At 36.6% G+C, this 24,044-nt stretch overlaps 1 protein-coding gene across 1 annotated transcript in view; it reads left to right on the top strand.

Annotated features, from left to right (window-relative positions):
- The first annotated feature begins 1,701 nt into the window (after positions 1 to 1,701).
- The window catches only part of POLR3B (RNA polymerase III subunit B), a 71,008-nt gene continuing 48,665 nt past the window's right edge, over positions 1,702 to 24,044 (top strand). Inside the window, exons 1-11 of the mRNA XM_070948023.1 lie at positions 1,702 to 1,730; positions 2,608 to 2,664; positions 3,324 to 3,388; positions 3,729 to 3,804; positions 4,838 to 4,938; positions 7,944 to 8,035; positions 8,787 to 8,904; positions 9,594 to 9,702; positions 14,964 to 15,086; positions 17,538 to 17,654; positions 19,326 to 19,460. Coding sequence (XP_070804124.1) covers positions 3,336 to 3,388; positions 3,729 to 3,804; positions 4,838 to 4,938; positions 7,944 to 8,035; positions 8,787 to 8,904; positions 9,594 to 9,702; positions 14,964 to 15,086; positions 17,538 to 17,654; positions 19,326 to 19,460 — 924 coding nt within the window. The 5' untranslated portion in view covers positions 1,702 to 1,730; positions 2,608 to 2,664; positions 3,324 to 3,335. The remainder of the gene's footprint in view (positions 1,731 to 2,607; positions 2,665 to 3,323; positions 3,389 to 3,728; positions 3,805 to 4,837; positions 4,939 to 7,943; positions 8,036 to 8,786; positions 8,905 to 9,593; positions 9,703 to 14,963; positions 15,087 to 17,537; positions 17,655 to 19,325; positions 19,461 to 24,044) is intronic.

Here is a 24,044-nt window from a genome sequence, read left to right as displayed (position 1 = left end):
CCTATCCCTATCCCTATCCCTATCCCTATCCCTATCCCTATCTCCCATATTTCTCTTTTTAGAGATCAGAAGTTCTGGAAACTTGACTTTGTTGAAGCTTGAGGAAGCCCAGATAAAACAGCTGTTGCTCCAACAGCTGTTGGAGTGTGTTGCTATTTTGTGTTTGATCAGAGCAGCTTTGTTCCACCACTGAAGAAAGATGCTCATGGGTTCTTCAATAACTTTAGGTGCTTGTGCATCTCTCACCTATGTGCACTTTACCTGTGATCTTTCTTGACAAATTCCTACCAAAATAAAAGACTTCAATGGTATAGTAGTAGATCATTAATAGAAGCAATAATGGAAGAATCTAATGGTTTAGTTTAGTTTAGTTTAGTTTAGTTTAGTTTATTTGATTTGTATACCGCCCTACTCCCGAAGGACTCAGGGCGGTGAACAGCCAAGCAATAAAATACATAAATACACAAAATTTAAAAACCAGATAAAATAAAATTAAATCATTTTGGCCCGGACAGATTAAAACACCCCAATAATTTAAAAACAGATTAAAATTTACATATTAAAAGAAGGAGGAGATTAGGCCAAGCCCGCTTGATGGAATAAAAAGGTCTTCACAGCATGGCGGAAGGTGCGCAGATCCGGGATCCTCCGTATCTCTGGGGGGAGCTCATTCCAGACGGTAGGTGCCCCCACAGAGAAGGCTCTCCCCCTAGGGGCCGCCAGCCGGGAGACTTGATTTGCCGAAGTAAGCCAGTGTTTCCAAGAATTTTGGTTTACTAAGAATGAGTATGTTGCTTAATCACTTTGGCTTGATTTTAGGTTTCTGATTCTAGCCAGAATTTCTGGTTTGGGTTCATGATATCATCCATGTTTTATTTAGCCTTCTGTTTGACAGCAGAAGCCATTTAGAAATAACCAAGAATTGGAGTTCAACATGCTAGTTCATTCAGAGACAGAAATTTTACTTCTGCCATTGGTTAATAAAAAATCATTCAGTAAAACAAAAGCCTTAACATCTATGACTATGGCAACCATTTGTGAATCCCAGTATGCTAGCTTATTCACAATAATCTGTTAGCTATTGTATATAAACAAGATCATTTTATATCTACATTGGCTTATTCACAATAATCTGTTAGCTATTATATATAAACAAGATCATTTTATATCTACATTGGCTTTAAGGCCATGATTTAACCTGTTTGCTAAAGTAGCCTGGTTTTGAAGATCCCTACCCACTTTACTAAATAAAGAATTCTAAATTTATGGAAAATCTGAATGATAGATCTGTTAGGAAGTCCAAATCTTCTTAAATTCCGTGTAATAAGAAATAAAATATAAATGAACTAAACTTGCAGTATTATGTACTAGTATTCATTCATCTAAATCAAAATGTTCTAGTAGACTTTCTAGATCAGGGGTGTCAAATTTGCGTCGTCATGTGGCATGTGACATATCAGGACTTTTTTCCCCTTCAGTAAACTGGGTGGGGGCAGGGCCAGCACGTGACGCATCCGTCCCATGGGCCGGGAGTTTAACATCCCTGTTTTAGTTACATGTTGTAATAAATATATCTTAGTACGTATCACTATGGATAAAACAATAATTATAAAACTATTGATTTTTAAAAAATAAAGTATTTTTCTTGGAATTTGTGTTTCACATATTTTACTGTTTTGATGTACTTTTGTTTTCAGGAAAAATGGAGACTACTTCCAGCTTTTTTAAAGGTTAGTACAAGTACAGCCAGATTGGGGAAATCGTTTTCCTTTTTTTTTCACAAAGTAATTACATATAATTGCTGGTTTTACTCAGTTGTTGTCTACAATAATGAGAAAATGCATTTAAAATAGAGTATTTTTGGTGTGCATTTTTTATTTTTTCATCTGGACTACTGATTTTTCTCTCTGTAATATTTTGCATAATATTACATCTTTTCCTTTCAATTTTACTCAAGTATATTTTGGAATTAAAATTAGAGTGAGTTTGTGTGGGCTGAAAAGTAATATAACAGCAGACAATAGGAATAATGTAGTTTGGTTAACTTCCTAGTTTGCATTATTTGTTTATATTATTAGCTATATCTGTATTTTAAAATATTTATTGGTTCAGAAGGAAGATCCATTTTATCCTCTTTATCTTGGGCCAACTAGTTCATTATAAGCAGGGCTTGAGCATAATGTAAGTCTTTTCATGTTATTGTACCTCAGTAAACAGTGTTACTACAGGCCTACTCTCCCTGATTCTGGAAGATACAATCCAGGTTTTCTTTTAAAAAAAGTTTTATTATACTTATATGTTGTCCTCACCTTTTAAGTTTCATACTAAGAAACCTAGTATGTGAAGCAATCTCATAGATATGTAGTATTATGCATAATAGATGTAAAAATCCATACATATCTCATAATGTACACTATAAAACTAATCCTCACATTGCCAGGATGGCTGAATTATTTATGCAAAACCATAAGTAAGTAAAACCATAAGCAAAACTTTTTAAGTAAGACATGGAAATCCTTCAAGTAAAACTTCAAAGTATTAAATGAGATTTAAGCAGTTCAAAAGTTCTATATTTTTTCTTCACTGAAAGTAATCTTCCTATTTTAGGTAAAAGGACTTGTAAAGCAACATATAGATTCATTCAATTATTTCATCAATGTAGAGGTAAGCCATTTTGTTTTATTGAATATTAAAGCCTATAATATACAGTAGTTCTTGACCTATAGCCACAATTGGAGCTGAATTTGTCATAAATCAGGTTAGACCCAATTTTACAATGTTTATTGTTGCCTTTAAATGAATCACATGGTTATTAAAGCCGTGATGGCACAGTGGTTAGAATGCAGTACTGCAGGCTACTTCTGCTGGCTGTCTGCAATTTGGCAGATCGAATCTCACCAGGCTCACGGTTGGCTCAGCCTTCCATCCTTCCGAGGTCGGTAAAATAAGGACCCAGATTATTGGGGACAATATGCTGGCTCTGTAAACTGCTTAGAAAGGGCTGTAAAAGCATTATGAAGTGGTATATAAGTCTAAGTGCTAAGTGCTATTAATTGAATCCAGGTTCCCCAATGGGTATTTTTTTGCCAGAAATTGGCAAAAATAGCAAATCATAATCATGTGACCATAGGATGCTACAATTGGTTGTAAATACGAGCCAATTGCCAAATGGCCAAATTGCAATCACGTGACTGCAAGCAGTTGTAAACAGTTGTAAGTCCAAGTACAGGTTGGAAGACACTTTTTCTAAGACTGTTGTAACTTTGGTTTTACAATCATAAGTCAAGGACTACCTATTAAGCATATCCTTTTTTCATTTTCAGATAAAGAAAATAATGAAAGCCAATGAAAAAATTACAAGTGATGCTGATCCAATGTGGTACTTAAAGTAAGCCTAAATTTTATTCTGGCTGTAGCTTGAATATCCTGAGCTTCAACTTTCATGGAAGCGTTTGTTTTATCCATAACATCTACTATGAAATGCTGCAGATGTACAGATATAATATAATTGATTGAGCTAAAATGGATTAAGTGGCAATATGATTTTCCTACAAATAATAGGCTTTATTAAAAACAGCTTTTTCTTGCAGTTTATATATTTATAAATTTCTGTAAATATTCATAATTTGTTTTACTAAATAGAAATATAATATTAAAACATGAACTACATATTTGGCAATAGATTCATATTCTATTTATAATTATTTTTATTGGGTCTTATCTTGCAGATATCTCAATATTTATGTGGGTACTCCAGATGTTGAAGAAAGCTTCAATGTAACAAGACCTGTTTCTCCTCATGAGGTATGTGGTTCTATTCAGCACTTCACTTTGGAAATTTTTTGACAACTAGCAAATTAGAGTGAGTGTACAATAAGCTCTCAGTTAAGGGGGGTTGTATATTAAAGTAGAATGATAGCGTACATAAATGTATGTAACAGATTTTTATGTATATAATATTTGCACAGATTTTAACTATTGCTTCTGATATCCACTAAACCAATTCTGCTGTAACATTAGATAACATTAGATAGTCCGTATGGACTACTGTAATGCTCTCTACATGGGGCTCCCCTTGAAAAGCACCCGGAGGCTCCAACTGGTCCAGAACGTAGCCGCGCGGGTGATTATGGGCGCAGCTCGTTACGCCCATGTAACACCTCTCCTACGCGAGCTGCACTGGCTCCCGGTGGTCTTCCGGGTGCAATTCAAGGTGTTAGTTATCACCTTTAAAGCGCTCCATGGCTTAGGACCTGGGTACCTACGAGACCGTCTTTTGCCACCAATAGCCTCCCACCGACCAGTTCATTCTCACAGGGAGGGACTACTCAGGGTACTGTCAGTCAAATTATGTCGACTGGCGACTCCCAGGGGGAGGGCCTTCTCTGTGCGGGCTCCAAACCTTTGGAATGAACTGCCCCCGGAGATACGGAATATCCCTGATCTCCGTGCTTTCCGCCGTGCCCTCAAGACCCTGATGTTCCAACAGGCAGGGCTAAACATACAAACATGTGAATAATTTTTTAAATGTTATCTAATTCTGGGTTTTATTTAATTGACCAAACTAAGTAATAATTTTAATTAGCAATTTTATGATGTTTGTGTGTCTATATTTTTCTTGACTGTACACCGCCTTGAGTCCTACGGGAGAAAGGCGGTATAGAAATATAATAAATAAATAAATAATAAATAAATAAATAACGTTATAATAGTATGGATAGCAATATAGCTATTGCTATAGATAAAATCCTAGTGGTTAAAATATGTCTCTGAGAAAAGCTTTGAAGGAGTGTTGAAGACTTTCACATATAGAACATTTATTTATTTTTTCGTTAAGTGTCGCCTGAGAGATATGACTTATTCTGCCCCAATTACAGTGGACATTGAATATACTCGAGGCAGCCAAAGAATTATTCGTAATGCATTACCTGTTGGCAGGTAAGTAACTAATATTTAGCCTTAGCTAATACATAACAGAAAATAGTTAGGAACTCTGCTGGATAATGTGCATGGCCTTGATCTGAACAGGCATCAAGATTACAACTACCACTTTTATGAACAATATACCGTAATACTAGTCATTTTCAATTGAGTGTAAAGCAGAGGCATTATATTAGTCTAGCACTTTGAATTTAATCTATTTTAGGATTAGAACACTCAGAATAAATCTACCTGATGAAACTGACAAGGTAGTAGGTTGAATCCGGCAAGATATGCAATGGTGGGTCTCTACTCCCAGGAATAGAATCCCATAGCTAAGGCAGTCTCTAGGCTTGAACTATTCTTTGTGACTATCCTCTTAATCACAGAAACAGTTGTATCAAGCCAAGGTTTTTTTTTAGAAGTCGGTTACCTTGTGGATAGCAGATCCTTCGCAGCCTAACTTCATGCTGAAGCTAAGTACCAGCTATAACCCCTGTTTCTGCTATAAAGAAGTTAGATTTTATATGGGTAGATTTGAATTCATGTGGCATGCTGAAAAAGGAAGATAAAGAAAACCAATGTGATGTAGTGCTTAAGAGGCTGTCCTAGAAACCAGGAGAGTGAGTTCTAGTTCCACTTAGGACATGAAAGCCAGCTGTGTGACTTTAGGCCCGTCATTCTCTCTCAGCTCAACTCACTTAACAGATTTGTGGGAAAAGTAGGAACAAGAACAAGTACTATGTATGTGTACAGCCTTGAGTTACCTATAAAGTAATAAAGGCAATAGAAAAAGCGATTAAATAAATGAAAACACATAAATATTGGTGAAATTTTGGCAGTAGATTCATAGACTGCCAGTTATCGGCCAGTATATTATCTGTTCAAGAATACTTCTCTAAGCCAATTTTGGTGAGCTTTTATACTATTAATGTGGACCTTATGCATTTTAAAAGGCCAAAAAGACTATGTTGGTTTGGTCTTTGGTCTTGTTAAGCTTCAAGGCATATTTAAAGAACTAAAAGAGTATGCCAGTTTGTACATAATGTGTTGCCTGTTGCGTTTTGTTGATGAGCTGCTAGTGCATTTAAAAGCTGATATTTATTGTACTGGCAAAATACTGGTAATGAGTGATGGTCAGTATCTTTCATTTTGCTTTTGTAATGCTAATTTATCCTATTCGTGCAATTAAGCAGCAGTAGCAGCCCTTTCTTGTTTGCAACCAGCAGTCACCTTAATGCAATCAGAAAATCAAGGGACAACAAAGAGCAGCTTAGACATTCAGTTTTTGTTGGATCTTTCGCCTAGCAGACAGGTGACAAAATCCTCATGTCCATCTGCTATAGGGGATTGATAGTCAGTGATGACTGTTGACTGTGCAACCCAATTTGCATATCTTGTGCATAGTACTTTTACATTACGTGGTTTGATTGCAAGCAGTGATTGTCCTTTGGAGAAATAGGTCTCAAGCTGGAGATCGTATTCCAGTCTGGTATGCATTAACATCAGTGGAGAGGAAACAAAATAGGATGTGAAAACTTTAGCATGAGTAAGGTTCTCTGATTTGATTAGATCTTTTGGATATTGAGCCTGTGTGAATTGATGGGTAGATAATTAGATTATAGAAATGTAATTAAAATCTTTCCTGCAATGTCAATTCTAATATCAATTTACCATGTAGCATTATTACAATTTTGTTTTATCATCAAATCAAGAGTAAATGGTTACTCTCAATTCCTACAAATTACCTGCTTTTTCTTTCCTATTTTCATTTCAGGCAATTTAGGTTAAGTACATACACAGCTTTGAATGTATATCAATCTTTTTAAATTGCATATAAAAACAGTTCTTTCTGCTTTCTCTACCTTGTTTTTCTGAGATACTAGTTCCAGATTTGCATATATGTAATTTGATTTCTCTGTACTAAATGAATGAACCTTCTAAATTAGCAACTCAGTAATTAGGTTACAGATAGTCTCATTTATCAGCTGCCTCATTTATTGATCATTTGCAATTATGACAGTGATGAAGATTTAACCTCATGATCAATCCTTGCGTTTATGACCTTTACGGATCTATAAAGGAAAGGATAGCTGAAATAAGATCATAAGCAAAGTTGTGATTTCACTTAGTGACTGCTTCACTTAGTGGCCCCAACTGTCACTAAACAAGCACTACCTATAATTATATTGCTGCTCTAAGATGATTGGCAGATTAAGCTATTTATCTCCAGTAAATAAATAAGCAAGCTGTCTCAAGGGACATTGTTGGAAACTGAATACCTGAACTGAATTGCAAAGATAGCATTTAAGATGTAAACATCAATTCCATAAAGGATTTTAGGCACAAGAAAACTAACAAATATTTTTTAAACTGCGCAAATATTTTTTTTTAAAACTTAGAGTGGTTGGCACAGCATGATTGTAGCCATGCTGTGAAAAATCCTTTAACATAAAGCAATTCCTGCACTTAACGTTAGCAAATTAATTCAGGTTTTATGATGTAGTAATTTTTTGTATCACTATTGGTGGCATTACAGATAAATAGAAACCATGCCTTGACCCTTGCTTATTTGGCTAAAGAAATTCCCATGTTTGCATATATTCACCACATTTCAAATCTTAAAAACAGATGTGAAATATGGAAAGCTGCAAGAGAAGGTTATAAAGAATGTTTCCATTTAGCAAATTTACAAAAGGACTGTTATACATTGATTTGGCAGGTAAAGATCAATAAAGTTGTTTCTTTCTGCATTGTATGATTGGCTGCCTATTAACATACATAATGTTAACGTAATCCAAGTCATAGCCGATCTATGATAGTTTCTTGCCTTGGCAATGAAATAGAGGACATCTCTGTTCATATATAAAAACAAAAGTTTTGTTTATTATCTGAAACTACGAAAAAAGACATTGGTTACCACCATTACTATCTGGCTTACTATTTTTCCAGTGGTGCTTAGGTAACCTGTCTGAAAGACGAGCTGACAGACGGTTTAACCTATGCTGTTTTTCTTCCTATAGGATGCCGATAATGTTACGTAGTTCCAATTGTGTTCTCACTGGGAAGACTCCGGCAGAATTTGCAAAGCTTAATGAGTGTCCTTTAGATCCAGGTTCCAAATTTATTTTCTAATATTCTTTGCTATGTTGGTTAAGGTTTGATTCCTTTGAAGATAGTAATTACTAAGATTTTGCAATTATGAATTAATGTGTGATCTTGAGATTTTGCAACTCAAAAGTTGCAGTGAAAATAATTACTAAGTCTTCCTTCGAGGAAAAAGCAGCATCTTTGGTAGTGGTATTTCATGTGATTTGCTTGTATTCAGATTCCTGATATTCCTTCAATTTTAATTAGCATATTTATAGAGCCATTTGTCTCACAAACATGCGACTCTGGGCAGTATACAACACAACAACAGAGGGCTCATGTAGGTGTTAAATAGAAATGAAGAGGGTACAGAACCTTGCAGAACCCCATAAAATAAGGGTCAAGGATGGGACTTCTCCCAATTGACTGACTGGTACTGGCCCCACAGAGAAAGTAAGTGAACTAGCACAATACTCTGTTACCCATTCTTAGCCCGTGGAGCTGGCCCGGAAGGATACCATAGTAAACCCATGATAAATGCTACCAGGAAGTCAAGAAGAGATAGATGTACTACCCCTGTCCCAACCCCATTAGAGCTCATCTAAAAGAGTGACCAATACCATCTCCATCTCATATCCATATCCCAATTGAAAGGAGTCCAGGTTTATCCAGGGATTTATTATCTTGCTGAGGGTTCAGGAAGTTCCAAATTTCCATATTTCAAAATTGTATAAATCTTACAGCAACTGAATAAACGTTCATCTTCTATTTGGTAGGTGGCTACTTCATTGTCAAAGGAGTGGAAAAGGTAATCCTTATTCAAGAGCAATTATCGAAAAACCGAATAATAGTGGAAGCTGACAGAAAAGGAACAGTTGGTGCATCAGTTACCAGGTGGGTAAAGAATTACTGAATAACAGTCTCTTACATTAAGCTTGACTGGAATTCAGGAAATTGTTTTAGAATTATTCAAGAACTTGGGCATGTTGGGGATGAGTTCTTTTCAGATACTTCCCAATATACTGTCACAAACTGATAATCCTCAATGTCTTTCACATCCAGTTTCATCTTTCAACCTCCCATTTAGCATTCACTCACATTTCTCTCTCAGCTCTGTTGGTGCACTCAATCTACTATCTCTCTCCTGTTCTAATCAACAAAGACCAGTCCTTCCATCATCCAATCTCTGGCATGGTTGTCTCCAAATCTGTCACATAGTCTGCCATCAGCTGCTGTTGCTTGATTTCTTTTTCTGGCTAACCACTGGTTAGCCACTGGTCTCTCACTAACTGGCAGCTCACTATGATTTTTCCTGCTTCCAAGCAATCTTTTTGGCTATTCCTGGCCTGGCAGCTGTAGTTAGGAATAGATGCTTGCAATGTCCTCTGACTGGGACATCTTGTCATTGAGCACAGCCAAAAAGAGAGAAATTGTTGATACAATAGCTAATTTTTAATTTTCAACAGGAACATATTTTGGAGCTATGAAATTCCAACTACAAGAAGTCTTGACACGTTTTCCTCTCACTGAATAAAAAGTATAAATATTAATGCTATATTCCTTTTTTTGTAACCAATGCCTAGCTCTACACATGAAAAGAAGAGCCGAACAAATATAACTGTGAAGCAAGGAAGGTTTTATCTGAAGCACAACACCCTTTCAGAAGATATTCCAATAGCAATAATCTTTAAGGTATTCTTAATAAACACAATAGTAATAATGTTACTGTTAAAAGAACTTCAGAAATTTGAAAAATTATTTAAAACGATGTGAGAACTTTAGCTTTTGAGTGTATAAATCCACTGATCTTGTTTAGATATCCTGTTTTTTATCCAGCCTTTTCCAACCAAATAATTTTTAAAATGGATTCTGACTGCAGTTTTCAAAAAAATATCTGTAGAATGCCTGGACGGGGAAGGTTATCTTAGCAGTGTACTCCATATTATAGAGTTTGCAAAAACACTTTTGTTTCATTGGTTTTGAACACTTGGGTTGTATTTGGGCATTGTCAAAATGTTCATGCTGTTTTCTCCTTTTGTCTCTTTATAAGAGGAGAACAAAAGTGTAACTGAAGAAGAAAATATCTTGGGTAGTCTCCATTTTGTGAATGTGATTATCACAAGCTCTCAAAACTCTAGATATAGTTCCAGAACAAAAAGGTTGCCTATTTGTGATAGAGCATGGGTGTCAAACTCAAGGCCCATGGGCCGGATCCGGCCCATAGGATGTTTAGATCTCGCCCGTGGTGCCTCTGCCAGCGAAAACAGAGCTCGGGGTGGGGTGGGGTGGGAGCACGTGAAAACAAGCTCTGTTTTTACTGTCAGAGGGCTGCAGGAGGCCGTCACGCCTAAAAACGGATGTGGCCACACACCCTGGTCCCCTGAGGTCAAATACAACCCTGATGCGGCCCTCAATGAAATCAAGTTTGACACCCCTGTGATAGAGTAAGTAATGACACTGAGGTTAACAGATGTTGCCAGTGCCAGTACACACTAACCAGATTTTTGAGCCCTTTGGTTGGAAATCTGTTATTAGTTGTTTCTGAGAGAGTTTTAATACTGTTCTCCATTCAAAATGCATCTAAAAGTACATTATTTTTCAGAGTATAAGACGCACCTTTTTCCCCCCAAAAAGAGGGTGAAAATCTGGGTGTGTCTTATACTCTGAATGTAGCCCTGCCCAGCTTTTCAAACGGAGGTTTCAGAGGCTGAAAAAAGCATCAGAAACGAAGCTTCAGAAAAGAAGCCCCCAAACAGAGCTTCAGAGGCTTTTTTCCCAAAGCTCTGTTTCAGAGGCAGGAAAAGAAGTTTTTTCCGAAACAGTTTCAGAAGTTTCAGAGGCAAAAAAAAAAAAAAGCAAGGCACAGAGCTCACAACCAAGGAACCTATTGCTAAAATTCACCTCTGGGAACAGCTGACCTCCTGATTCCAGGAGGCTGATCCACCTGCCAATCAGCTTTTTTCTTATTTTCCTCCCCCAAAACTAAGGTTATACTTATACTCCGAAAAATACGGTATATCTTCTGGAATAAAATATATACCATATATATATATATACAATATATAGAAATATATATTTCTATTTATTGAAAGAAAATGAGTATTTTTGTAAATATTTTAAAGGCAGCCTCTCAATTAAATTGAACTTTTGTGGAGCAGCTGCTGGCCACTGAATCCTTAAGTTCATTTATTGTGCCTTGGGAATTCTATAAGGCAATACTTCTAGAAGTCTTCCATAATCTTATATAGTTTAGATGTTGTATTAACATCTCAGATCTGAAAAGCATTGCCAGAAGAGGGCAGTGCTTGATCGCAATACAACCAAAAAATGACTTTGAGTTTGGGGCTGCTTTGAAAAGTTATCTTTAGGGATTAAGACTTTTATGTGTTTTTTGATTTTAATACTACATAATTTATTCCTATTAAGAAAAATCTTCCAATTCATTTTGCCAGATCAATTATTTGTTCATATCAGAGAAGGACATAACATGTTCTGAAAGCATGTTCTTTGCCTACTTCTGTGTCACTAACTGTGAATTTAAATTTTACTTCTGTGCCACATTTTTATTTTTCATGAAAGAAAACATTTCTTAGAGTAATGTACATGGTTAGAGGATAAAACTCTGGCTGTCCGGATAGCATTTTTAATATAGGAAATGGATAAATATTTTGCTGGCAGTAGGATATTAAGATAAAAGCAAGTTGACTGTAGCGTTTGAATGGTACATTACAATAATACAATCCTGGTTATACTATCATGCTTTGGATTTGACTTGCAAAATATTTGCCAATAAATTAATTGTCACTACATTCAGTAATTGTTTGAAATAAATGTTGCTGTTTGTGTGTGAACTAGCAACTAACCTTTAGATAGCAGTATTTTCATATGTGGTGATTTGCAAACAAATCTGTCTGTCTACCCAAGATATCAACAAATCTGTCTGTCTATTTGTTGATCTGTCGATGTAGTGTAAAAAACAGGTTACTTGTAGTCATAAAACCCCAAACAATCCTAAATTCTTTGGTGAAATTTGTTAGCAACAGCCCATCTTTTTTGGATGGGTATGAGATACAAATGCTCTACCAGTGAATAAGGATGAAATAAAGGTAAAGGTAAAGGTTCCCCTTGCACATATGTGCTAGTCGTTCCAGACTCTAGGGGCGGTGCTCATCTCCGTTTCAAAGCCGAAGAGCCAACGCTGTCCGAAGACGTCTCCATGGTCATGTGGCCGGCATGACTAAATGCCAAAGGCGCATGGAATGCTGTTACCTTCCCACCAAAGGTGGTCCCTGTTTTTCTACTTGCATTTTTTACATGCTTTCGAACTGCTAGGTTGGCAGAAGCTGGGACAAGGAACGGGAGCTCACCCTGTTACACACCCTGTTACACAGCGGTTTGAATCAGGGATTCAAACCGCTGAACTGCCGACCTTTTGATCAACAAGCTCAGCGTCTTAGCCAGTGAGCCACCGCGTCCCTAAATATGAAATAATTATAAATTATGAAATAGTTTATATGAAATAACTAAATATGAAATAATGAAATAACGTATGATAAAATAATTTTCTCAAAATTACTGTTATCTGGCACTTAATATGTAGGAATTTTTTTTTTGAAGAACCGTAATATACATTGATAACACTTAGAAATTCTTTGAATAATTGGAAGTATTCTCTCCCATACCAGATATTCGCTAATACTTTGTCAGTTTGTTGGGAACTAGATAAAAATAACTTTCTGTGTTAAGGGGTTTATTTTTAATATGAGCTCTGCCATATGTTCACTAGCAAATAATCTGAATCATGGCTTGGTGGGGTCTCAGCCACAGGCTGTGTTGATAGTAGCAGATGATCTTGACCATTTCAGACTAGCTTTAGAACAAAGTATAAAGTTGACACCACCTAGGTCAGCTTGATCTTTGAGGATCAATAATGAGAATGTGTTCCTGTTGCTTCTCATAACTCTCTCAATAGCTTTGAGTAGTAATTTTTCCTGGATAGACTGAGACAATTGGAAATGGAAATTGGAAACACGTGGCTCTTCAAATGGGAGCTATTATATGGTTTATGCTAATCCCTTCTGTTGCTGATACTTTTCAAAATAACACTGCTGGGTATGATCAACAAGACACCCAAATCTATTTCTCTGTAACAAGAAATGATTTAGCTCTTCTAAATGCCTGTCTGTAGTTACTAATGTGCTGGGCGAGGGATAACAAATTAAAATGGAATCCAGACAAAATGTTGCAAGGAGTCATCATTGTGGGGGTAGGGGTGTAGATCTGCTTGTGAATGGGATTACTGCCTCCCAGAAGGACTGGGTACATACTTTGGGTTGCTTCTGAATGCAACTCTCTCTGGTTTCCCTGACTGATGAAATACAGTTGTAAGATAATTTTTACTGTACCCTGCCAAGAAATAAATATTCTCTAAATTCTGAAGTCCAGCCCACATTGTCTGTAACAATTCAATCTTTCAGAGGCTTTTGGAGATGGCCAAATGTAAACCTTCAGGAAAAGGGAAATACAACTCAGTACTCAAATGCTGGAGGCTATTATCTCCCAGCCCATGTGGTAGCAACAAAAAAAGTAAAATCTAACAGCCTGTAAAGGAAATCATAGCAGAATCAAATACATTTTAAAGAGAAGTAAAGAACACCATTTAATATCTTGAGGTAGGCAGTCCTACTTACTCAATTGCCACCAAGGAAGTTCCTTTCTTGTATTACTATTTAAAGTAATAACAAGAAGGACTCTTTAAGGGAGCAGCTCCAAAAAATTTAGACCCCCCCAACGTTGTTGAATCCTAACTGCTGTTGTGTTTTTAATATGCATTTTTGATTGGGTGTAATTCCAAGAAGATAGGTGAAAGCAGAAGCTTTAACAGTATCTGCAATTCACAAAGATCTGCCCTGCTGTCTGCCAGTTTGAAGCACTATTTATAGAGAGATTGGGGAGATTTAAAACCTGAAAAGCTCATTTATATTGTAAGCTCTTTTTTTCCCCAATATAAAATATAATCTGGTGCTTATGAACTTCTGGGGAAAAAAATAACATAACGTGATTCTAAGGCTAGAACTATGTGTGAAATCCCAACCTTCTATTTTTATAAGATTTGACTCATTACCAATAGTCATTAATATTGCACCACAAAGAAGTAGAGGCTGGCTCCACTTCGTTGGTGGAGACAATACATAAACATGGCAGGCAACGGTAAAGAGGACAGCTATAGTTCACTACTTTAATTTCCTACCATAGTGTGGAATGTGGAATGTTTTTAAAGTTTCTGGTTTTTGGGTGGTGGTTGTTTTTTTTTTTGTTGTTTTTTTTTGCGCTTTCCCATGTGCATCCTGCATTCTTCATGGGAGCAGGTCTATGCTTGCTAAGTGCCAGTTTTGGTGTTTGTATGCTATGCACCTACACAGTGCAGTAACAATGCAGGCTCCTCTTCCAATATTCAGCATGCTCAGAGGCAGGATTTGATAGTCTTCATTAATCCCACCTTAAATGCAGCTTACTCCTGAGAAAGGGAGGTGCATATTGCGAACCTGATCAGTGATAACGTTATACAGCTTTACTGGATTGTGTATATACAAGCCCCAATTCCTGCAGCTCTTCGGCTAGTTTATTCTGCTGCAGTTGTCAGTTGCTATTTATTGAGAAAATGTATGAAGTTTCTTCTTTATACATCAGCCAATAACTTTCTAGTAAAAAAAATATACTGTCTCGCCATTCATCCTTCCTGCTTTCGGTGCTGCTTATCAAGATTTCCTTTTGATGAGGAGGTGCTGCTGCCAATGCCAGATGGTCCTATTTCTGAGAGAACTCGCTTTTGCTTAAGAGTTTACTGACTACAATACCAAATTAGCATAAGCAAATGTCAGCGAGTTAACAGAAAGCCAACATTCTTTCTCTCCCTTTTCTACCTTTTATTTCTCTTCCTCTCTCTATTATAGGCCATGGGGGTTGAGAGTGACCAAGAGATTGTGCAGATGATTGGAACAGAGGAGCACGTGATGGCTGCGTTTGGCCCCAGCTTGGAGGAATGCCAAAAAGCTCAGATTTTCACACAGATGCAGGTGGGTGATATTCACTCAATCCATCTATAGCGCATTTGTAATGAAACTGGGCTTTTTACCCCTTTAAAAAACAGTGAGTATCAAGAAGACGCATCAGTACATCTTTTACTTGTCACCCCTCTTTGCTTAATTAGGTCAGGAGAGTAAGCCCATATCCAAAAGCCTATACAATATTGAACAGTTAATTGGAAAGGTTGAAGTATTAAAACTCTGGATTGCTCCATTAGAGGGCTAATGAAGTTTATACTTTGTTCTAGAATACTAACTTATTAAACTTGTGTCATATAAATGGTGGCAGGGGAAACAGGGAAAAGAACAAGAACATATTTTCATAAACATAAAATAAGGGATACGCTAATGTCAACATGGGGAGAAATAAGGCAAAAACAATATACTCAAGTTCCCAGATGGCTATCCATGATGGAGGCAATAATATATCCAAACGTACTGGAATTGGGCAAAACAGTGAAATATAAAGAGATATTAGATGGGGCAGGGAATCTCAAAACAATGGAAGAATTGAAAGAACAGGGCATCCAAATAGATTGGTGGACATATGCACAAATCAAATCACGATATAAAAAAGATAAAGAAGAATATGGCATAGAAATAGGCACTAATGGTTTTGACAAAGTATGGATGGGCACGGATAATAAAATCCTGGCCAAACTGTATAATTATCTGGTAGATTATGATTTGATGGAGGAGGTAGTTAAGGACCCAATGATAGCATGGGCCAAAAATTTTGGACAAACCATAAATTTGAATGAGTGGGACCAAATTTGGAACAATAATCTTAAAATGACTAGGGCAACAACCTATAAGGAAAACCAATACAAGATGATATATAGGTGGCACCTAGCATCGGCTAGGATTGCTAAAATTTATCCAAATACGACCCCAAACTGTTGGAAGTGTGGCAATGAGCAAGGTACTTATTATCATAGTTGGTGGACCTGTCCACAAGCTAAAAAATTTTGGAGGATGATATGCAAATGGGTGTCAGAAATAATAGGATATACCATCGATCTAGAACCAAAAATATTTTTCCTGGGAATCTTGAAGACAGAATATGCAAGAAAGAAGAAATACCTCATTACACATATAATAACAGCAGCAAGAATCTCCTTTGCTCATCATTGGAAGGAGAAAAAGTTGCCATCCAAAGAGCACGTAATTAGAAAAGTACTGGAATGTGCCGAAATGAACAAACTGACGTTAGAAATTAATGATAGAGAGGAAACTGATTACTACAGTGTTTGGGATATGCGGTATGAGTGGTTGAAGAAAAGAAAAGGGAAGTGAAACTCGAGAGAGCTAAAAGATCAAATAGATGATTAATTAAATGAGTATATGGATATGAGTCATACTACTGGTAATAGGAAATAAAAGGGAGCAAAGATGTAATTTCATGTAAATAAAATGTAATATTATATATTAAGGACTATAAAAGTAAGAAATACTACAGGTAGCATTTTTAAATTAAGATAATGAATCAATACCATGTAAATAACAATGTAAATTGTTATGTAAATTGTAATATTATGAAGGCATATTTGTACGTGTATATTAACACCATGAAACTGGAAATGATGGAATTGTACTATAATTCTTAAACAATAAAAACTTTAAAAAAATGAAATAAAATAAATGGTGGCAGGGGTAACATTTTAAAATATCCTACCAAAATCTGAAATAGCACAGTACATACTTACTGAAGCATTTGTCCCATCCTAATTACTTTGATGGGTAGGAAAAGCCTAGCTCATATACAGTATTTTGACTGCATGAATGGGACTTTTATCAGATTTATTGAAATTTACCTGAAATGAAACCAGACAAGCAAAATAAAAGCAAATATTCTTTACATAAACTGACGGTGCTGCCTTAAATTTCAGACTGCATTTTTTAATATCAGAAAGAGCCAATATGATCAAATGAAAATGAGCCTTGTTAAACAGAAGCCATCTACTGCAGGGGTGGGCAAATGCGGCCCTTTTACAACCTGTGGACTTCAACTCCCAGAATTCCTGAGACAGCCAAGGTGGGCTGTCTCAGGAATTCTGGGAATTGAAGTCCACAGGTTGTAAAAGGGCCGCATTTGCCCACCCCTGATCTACTGCATAACTAGAAAAAGAGATGCTTATCCATTCAGTATTAAACTCAAGCTAGGTGATATATTTTCTTACTTGTAAGGGATTACTTTGAAATAACAGAGTGTAACAGAGTAATTGTACTGCTCAGCAATTTCTACCCATTACCTGTCCTGCTCTCTGGTTTTGCTTTTAAGACAGTCATGTCCTGGCTTGTGGGCTTCCTTGTAAAATAAAACCTCTCAATAAATACTGAACTTCTCCAAGAGGAAAAAGTACATTGACAATGATTTGTGACGTGTACATAATGATGACAATAATGATTTTCAGCACACTGTCTTTTCACTTCGCTTTGTAGGCATTGAAATATTTGGGAAATAAAGTCCGAAGGCAGCGAATGTGGGGCGGTCCCAAGAAAACCAAGATGGAGGAAGCAAGAGAGTTGTTGGCAACAACTATTCTTGCCCATGTGCCGGTAAGTGATTTGGTCTTAAACTATCAGATGTTCTTCCTACTTTGCAGGAGTGACTACGGAATGATAGATGAAATTGAATGCAGGAAGAACTGCTGCTCAATTTATTATTATTAGTTTCTGGTGATAGTTTATATATACAACCACTTATATACCACCTTGCTTCACAAAACTCAAGACAATACCAACTATTGTCAGGCACAAATAATCAGGAACAGGTGTTGAGTTCAAAGCACTAAAAGTTTATTCTTGTCATATACCCAAGACGCTGAGCAGCTACCCTATTTCCCCCAAAATAAGACATCCCCTGATAATAAGCCCAATCGGCCTTTTGAGCACATGGCAATAAGGCCAAGTGCTTATTTGAGGGTTCAAAAAAATATAAGACAGTGTCTTATTTTCGGGGAAACAAGGTAACAGTCCAAGCTACATTGGTGCTAAAGGTCAACGGAATTCACAGGGGGGAGGGCTGGACTTGGGTCTCTTGTGGCTGCACAATGACTCCAAACTCATTTTACATTTAACCCTGCCCTCCAGAACAGCCTGCTCATCTCCTACATCTATAAATCAATACAGCAAAAAGTAATTAAAGTAAATTTTATATAATTTTAAGCAGGAGTAACAGATCTGAAATATATTAATTTTCCAGTATTCATTCAATGTCAGTATTAATTGGTATGATAAACGCATGTAGCAACCTTATCTTTACATGCCATAGGCATGTAAAGCAACCGCGGATGAATTTGCAGTCCATCCTGCAGAATAGATTGTTGATCCTGGGTGAGACACCAAGTAGTCCTACTCAGAATTTTTGAGAGATATATACATAATCTGAGAGAGTGTGATCCTAGTATCTATTAAACTCTGAAAGACTATCTGCCCATTAAATAAAACAGTATTCTCCTTCTCCATATTGTACGCAATAACCACTAAATTGTTACTGCCAGCAATAACAATAAAACCATTCATTGTAATGGTTTTACTGTTAATGATACACCGATCGCATAGCTGCAGCCTTTCTTCCCTCCTGGTTCTCTATCTCTTTTGTGGCTTGAATCCAAGATCAGCACTATACTCTGCAACGTGCTAGATATATTGTACTGGAAAAAGATAATAATTGACCATATGTAATAATAAGAGTTAAGCAGAGTTAGCCATAAGTTAATGATCAGGCAATTATCTGATTGGTAGTTTACATAACAATGAATGTATTGCTCTGAGATGGCGTTTTCTCCAGTACTCATATCTAGCGGTGGATAATATTGAGAAGTAATATGGAGCTTTACCCAGAATAATTGAAAGAGAGTTTCCAGACATATTCTGTGTACTGTCAGACCCATTCCCAGAAATCAGAAGCTTGGGCAAACTCTGGTACCAGAAAACATGATGAAGGTAGATCATGACGGGAAAGGAAGAAAGAAGGCATTTTTTAAAAAAAGAGATCACTTACAATCAAAAGTGGCATCCAAGCACTTGATGCATGGTGGATCAGTTATAAAATCCAAGGCCCTTGTAGAAAGGAGAGGCTGTAACGATAAATGCAATTTATTCCTGTACTATTCTTTCCTTCCGTTCGCATGACCCTTTACTTACCATGTTAAACACATCAAAGTTGAGACATTTCCATGTAAGGTACCGTCACTTAAGTTAATTTTCTCATTTTTGGTATTTCAGGTAAAAGAATTCAACTTCCGCTCCAAGTGCATCTACACAGCTGTGATGGTCCGCAGGGTGATTCTAGCTCAGGGAGATAACAAAGTGGATGACAGAGATTATTACGGAAACAAGAGGCTGGAACTAGCAGGACAGGTAGGTGAACCTCGATGCTTAATAAAATTGGACTACATTATATTGCCTAATGTGTCAGTCAAATGCACACGGTCATTTAATTTAAACAATACAGGTGCGATAATTTCTTAACCAAATTGATGAAATAAAAATTCTGTTCCTTGATTTAAAATGAAGAGTCGTTTGCAAAAGATTGCCTTCCCATCCAACCAAAAAGTAAAAGGTAAAGGAATTCCTGCTGGTTTTACTTCACTAGTCGTTGCCAACTATAGAGGGCGATGCTCATTTCCATTTCAAAGCCATTGAGCCAACACTGTCCAAAGACATTCTGTGGTCATGTGGCCAGCATGATGTCACAGAGTGCTGATACATTTCCACCAAAGTGATACCTATTTATCTACTTGATGTGCGTGGTTTGTTTGGTGGGGGTTTTTTTTTTATATGTTTTATTTATAGTTTTCCTTTAACAACCAACATATTTTGTGGACAGTGTAATGACTGGGTCAATACATTTTTTACACAATGCTAACAATAATAATTGTTTTTATGTTCCAGCTTCTAACCTTAATATGCTCATTATAATTACAATATATTCTTTTATGTTTCAATGTGTATAATACTATTTTCCCAATTTGTTCTCCCCCCACTTGTTGGAGTTCTTCTATATTCACCTCTTTCTCTTTAAACAGTACTATTCTCTCTTTATGATTCTTTATCACTTTCTCCAAAAATATATTTAAACATCAATTACATTTCTTCATACAATGTGTTTGTTAACCCCTGTTAAATCACCAATATTTTAATATTTTAAGTATTACTCAAGCTCCACCATATTTCCAATATCTCAGTTTTCTATAAACACCAATAAAACCAATTATTAATAAAATTTAATCAGTTCCAGGATTATATCTCTAAATCCCCTGAATTTGTAATCTTTAAAAGCTATAAGTTCCAGTATATTTTTTGCACACTTAATCATAATAATAATACATTTAAATATACCTAATCATAGTCTTAGTCTAACCCTAACCCTAACCTTAGTATATATGTAGTTATAATAAATTCTGTTATATATCTGTATATGTGTTACTATTTTCCCAATTTATACTTTCTACTTCTTTCTGTTGATTTTTAATATAGTCACAATATTACAAGGTATTGTGTTTCTATCCGTCATCTCTCAGCCTTTTTAGGATTTCATCATTTATTGACTTTTTGGTGATTCTTTTATATTTCTCTCTTGGGATCCTATATTTCTTTCTAACGTTTTTACATAGACTGAATGTTCCCTCTGCCTTACCCCTTATCTCCTGCTGTATGTTATGGATGCCCATCAATAACACCTTCATTATTTTGGGGAAATTTTCCTTTTTTTCACTCTGTTCTATTGTAAGCTTTTAAAGAATTATCTATTTGATTCTTGGCATTTATTGTTACTGTCTTTTTCAATATTTTTGTTTTCTTGTAAATTATTTTGATTTGTCTCCTTCACCACTCCTTCTTAGTTCTCATCTGTCTTCTGAATATTATGTTCATCTTTCCCCACCATTTGTTGAGGATCTTCTACACTCACATCTTTATCTTTGAATAATCCCATCATCTCGTTATGATTTTTTGTCACATTTTCATAAAAACTTTTTACCATTCATAACATTTCTTCATAGAACTTTATTGTCTTCTACTGAGTCACCTTGTGCCAAATTAATATATCAAAAATTACTCAATATATCTCTAATATTCCAGTATCTCAATATCTAAAAACTCCAAAAAAGTCAATTATTAATACAATTTAGTCAATCCCAGAATTATTCCTCCAAGTCCCCTAGCTTTCTAGTCCTTAAAAGTTATAAATTTATACTTTACAGTCTTTATAGTTTCCAGTTTAGACCTTCCCAATTGTCCAAATTTTAAAGTCTTATTTGTCTTTTCTTTTTCTCTCTTTTTTCTTTTCCTTTTTCCCTTTCTATCGCTTTTCTTCTTTTGCCTCATAGGATGATCTTTCAAGTGATGTTAGTAAATCAAATCCACCTTGATCCACCAGGTTTCCTCAAATCTTTCAAATCCACCTTTCAATGAACAGTTTCAATCAAGTTTTAGTATTTATAATTTATTTTGCCTTAAAGATCTTCAAACGGCTCACTAGAGATTTCCAAGCATCCAAATCGCCTACTAAGATAAAGTCAAAGTCAAATAGCCTTCCATGTATTGTTTCCTTTCTCTCCTTTCATCACTTTCACTCAAATTTCCCATGTTGCAGTAATCTTCTTCCTCCAGTAGATGGCTCCCCTGCTCCCAATTCCAGCTTTCAACAGAGTCAAAACAGCTGACTATCAACCATTCAGGGGGGGTTAAAGATAGAGTTTAGAAAAGCAATTTCTCCCAATAATCACTTTTCACAATGTTGTTTTACTTTTTCCAGGCTTTCTGTGTTTTAAAACATCATTTAGACATTTCTTTTGTGTCTGAGTCTTTAATCTTTAATCTTTCTCTTTGGTTTTTAATCTTTAATCCTACTTCATAAATCCAATCGCCGCTTTCTTAATGTTTGGATATTGTTTTTTGGAATTTTTTACTTGAGTTAAATTTTTAAGGTAAAAGTTGGAAATTATCTCACTCAGCTGTCCATGCACCGCTCCAGCAAATATCTTAATGTCCCGGTTGTCCCAGCTTGTGACTGACCAAAATGACAATCATCCTTTTTGCTGTTCGGGAGAGCTTTCTTCAGATCAGCGAGGAAATTCCAGTCTCCTCGTAATCAACGAAGTGTCTCTCCTTTCTTCACCACCCCTCCAGGGTGGCTTGAACCCTTAGGGTCTCCTGGTAAGCAGTTGCCAGTAGCATTTCATGGAGCCCAGCGGAGCTCCACTATTTTCCCGCCCTTCCCGCCGTGACATCAACCGGAATTCCTCATGTGCATGTTTTCAAACTGCTAGATTGGCAGGAGCTGGGTCAAGAATGGGAGCTCATCCCATGACACTTAGGTCTTGAACCTGGGCCAAAGAAGACATATTTTATTTGGCTGCTTCCCTTACAGATGGGGCATAGAAATTGCCTATCCCCCCCCCCTCCCGGTTTGAAATGCAGAGATAAATGCTGCAGATAAGGTGTTTATCTCAATATGACCCAAGTGGAGAGTGGAGAGAGCCTTTGCGTGATATATGCTGAGGTGGCTCTGGAATTCAGCAGAAAAGAAATGACAAATGCAAAAAGGACAAAACTGTCTTTCATCTTCTTTAAGGGGCAGGAGTGGGAGGAAGGACATCCCAAACGTGAGCAAGTACACTTAAAAGTAAAGGTCTCCTGTCATGCCCCCATCGGTGTCTGAATCTGCGGGGGAAGATGAGCTTGAACAAGAGCCAACAGAGATCGAGAGGGCGGCTCCATTGGCCTTAGAGGAAACTGAGGAAGGGCAGAGTCAGTACGGGCAAGGCTTTTCAGGATTAGAAAGGCTTGCAGACAGGGAGGAGCAGGAGAGACAAAGCTCAGGCGAAGAGCAAGGACCACCTCCTGATCCTAGAGGACGAAGAGAAGAGAGAAGGCGAGAACAACGCAGACTGAGCCGGCTACGAGGGAGGCGAGTGCCCCCCACCTTCACAAGGCACACCTGGGGACTGAAACGTAAGGAGGTGCTGGTGGGAGGGGCATTTGTTGGGAACAAGTGTTGAATCTGTGGAGCCTTGTGTGCACTTGCTGACGCCTGGAGATTACTGTTTAACTAACCTGGCTTACTGGACTGCTGGCCTTGGTTACTGTTTACGTAATCTTGCTTACTGGACTACTCACAGCCAGAGGCTGCTGGAGGTGCATATGAGAGCTTTGCTCCAGGACTTGTAGTAAACGTGAGGACGTTTAGGGGCAAAGTTGGATCAATAAAGGAGAGTTAGACCTGTTCTCTGGCTATGTTGTTTTTGTGCCCGGGTCATCACAGTCTCCTGAGTTTATACATACATTAATACATTACATACAATACATACATTAATGTGGATAAAATTCCATCTGTTTCATGACTGATGAAAGAAGAAAAAGTAAGTTTTTGAGCAGTGCTGAATGGTGAATTCTACATTATTTACCTTTTATGTAGTAACTGTTCTAATTTTTTAGAAACATACTACAAAATTCTTTACTATTTATTTTATTTTTTAAAATATACTAGTCAAAAAGTACAATTCTATGTGTGTTTAGTTGATTAACCCTCCACTTTATAGCAAATTAATCAACTATAATTTGCTTTCATTAGATTATTCTTCCTTGTGATAGACCTTGGCTACAAATCATTACAGCAGTTTCAGGTCCAAATATACCTTGAACTTGCCACAATTCTGTTCAAATACAATGGTTTTTAAGTTAGAGTTTCATAAATAGTACCATCTGTCTATTGCCTTATTAGTTATTTTAATATTTATGATAGTTTTGTAACTTAAAAATATATCTTGCAGATGTGTTTCTGCTATTATTAACACAATGTTTGCATTATATCTGCAAAATAATAAAGCACCTTACTTTAAACCTGTTACTCAGTGTTTTCAGTTAATGTTTCCGTCTAAATGGCTTTTATCCTTTAAAAAGCTGGCAGTGTTTCTGGGCTAAAAATTCAGTTGCTTAAAA

Source organism: Pituophis catenifer, unplaced genomic scaffold (genome assembly GCF_029215685.1).
Source record: "Pituophis catenifer annectens isolate HBS135680 unplaced genomic scaffold, rPitCat1.0.hap2 SCAF_7, whole genome shotgun sequence".
In the NCBI taxonomy this organism is placed as follows: Eukaryota; Metazoa; Chordata; class Lepidosauria; order Squamata; family Colubridae; genus Pituophis; species Pituophis catenifer.
The sequence above is the reverse complement of the archived record's forward strand: the minus strand, read 5'-3'. Positions and strand labels throughout refer to the sequence as shown.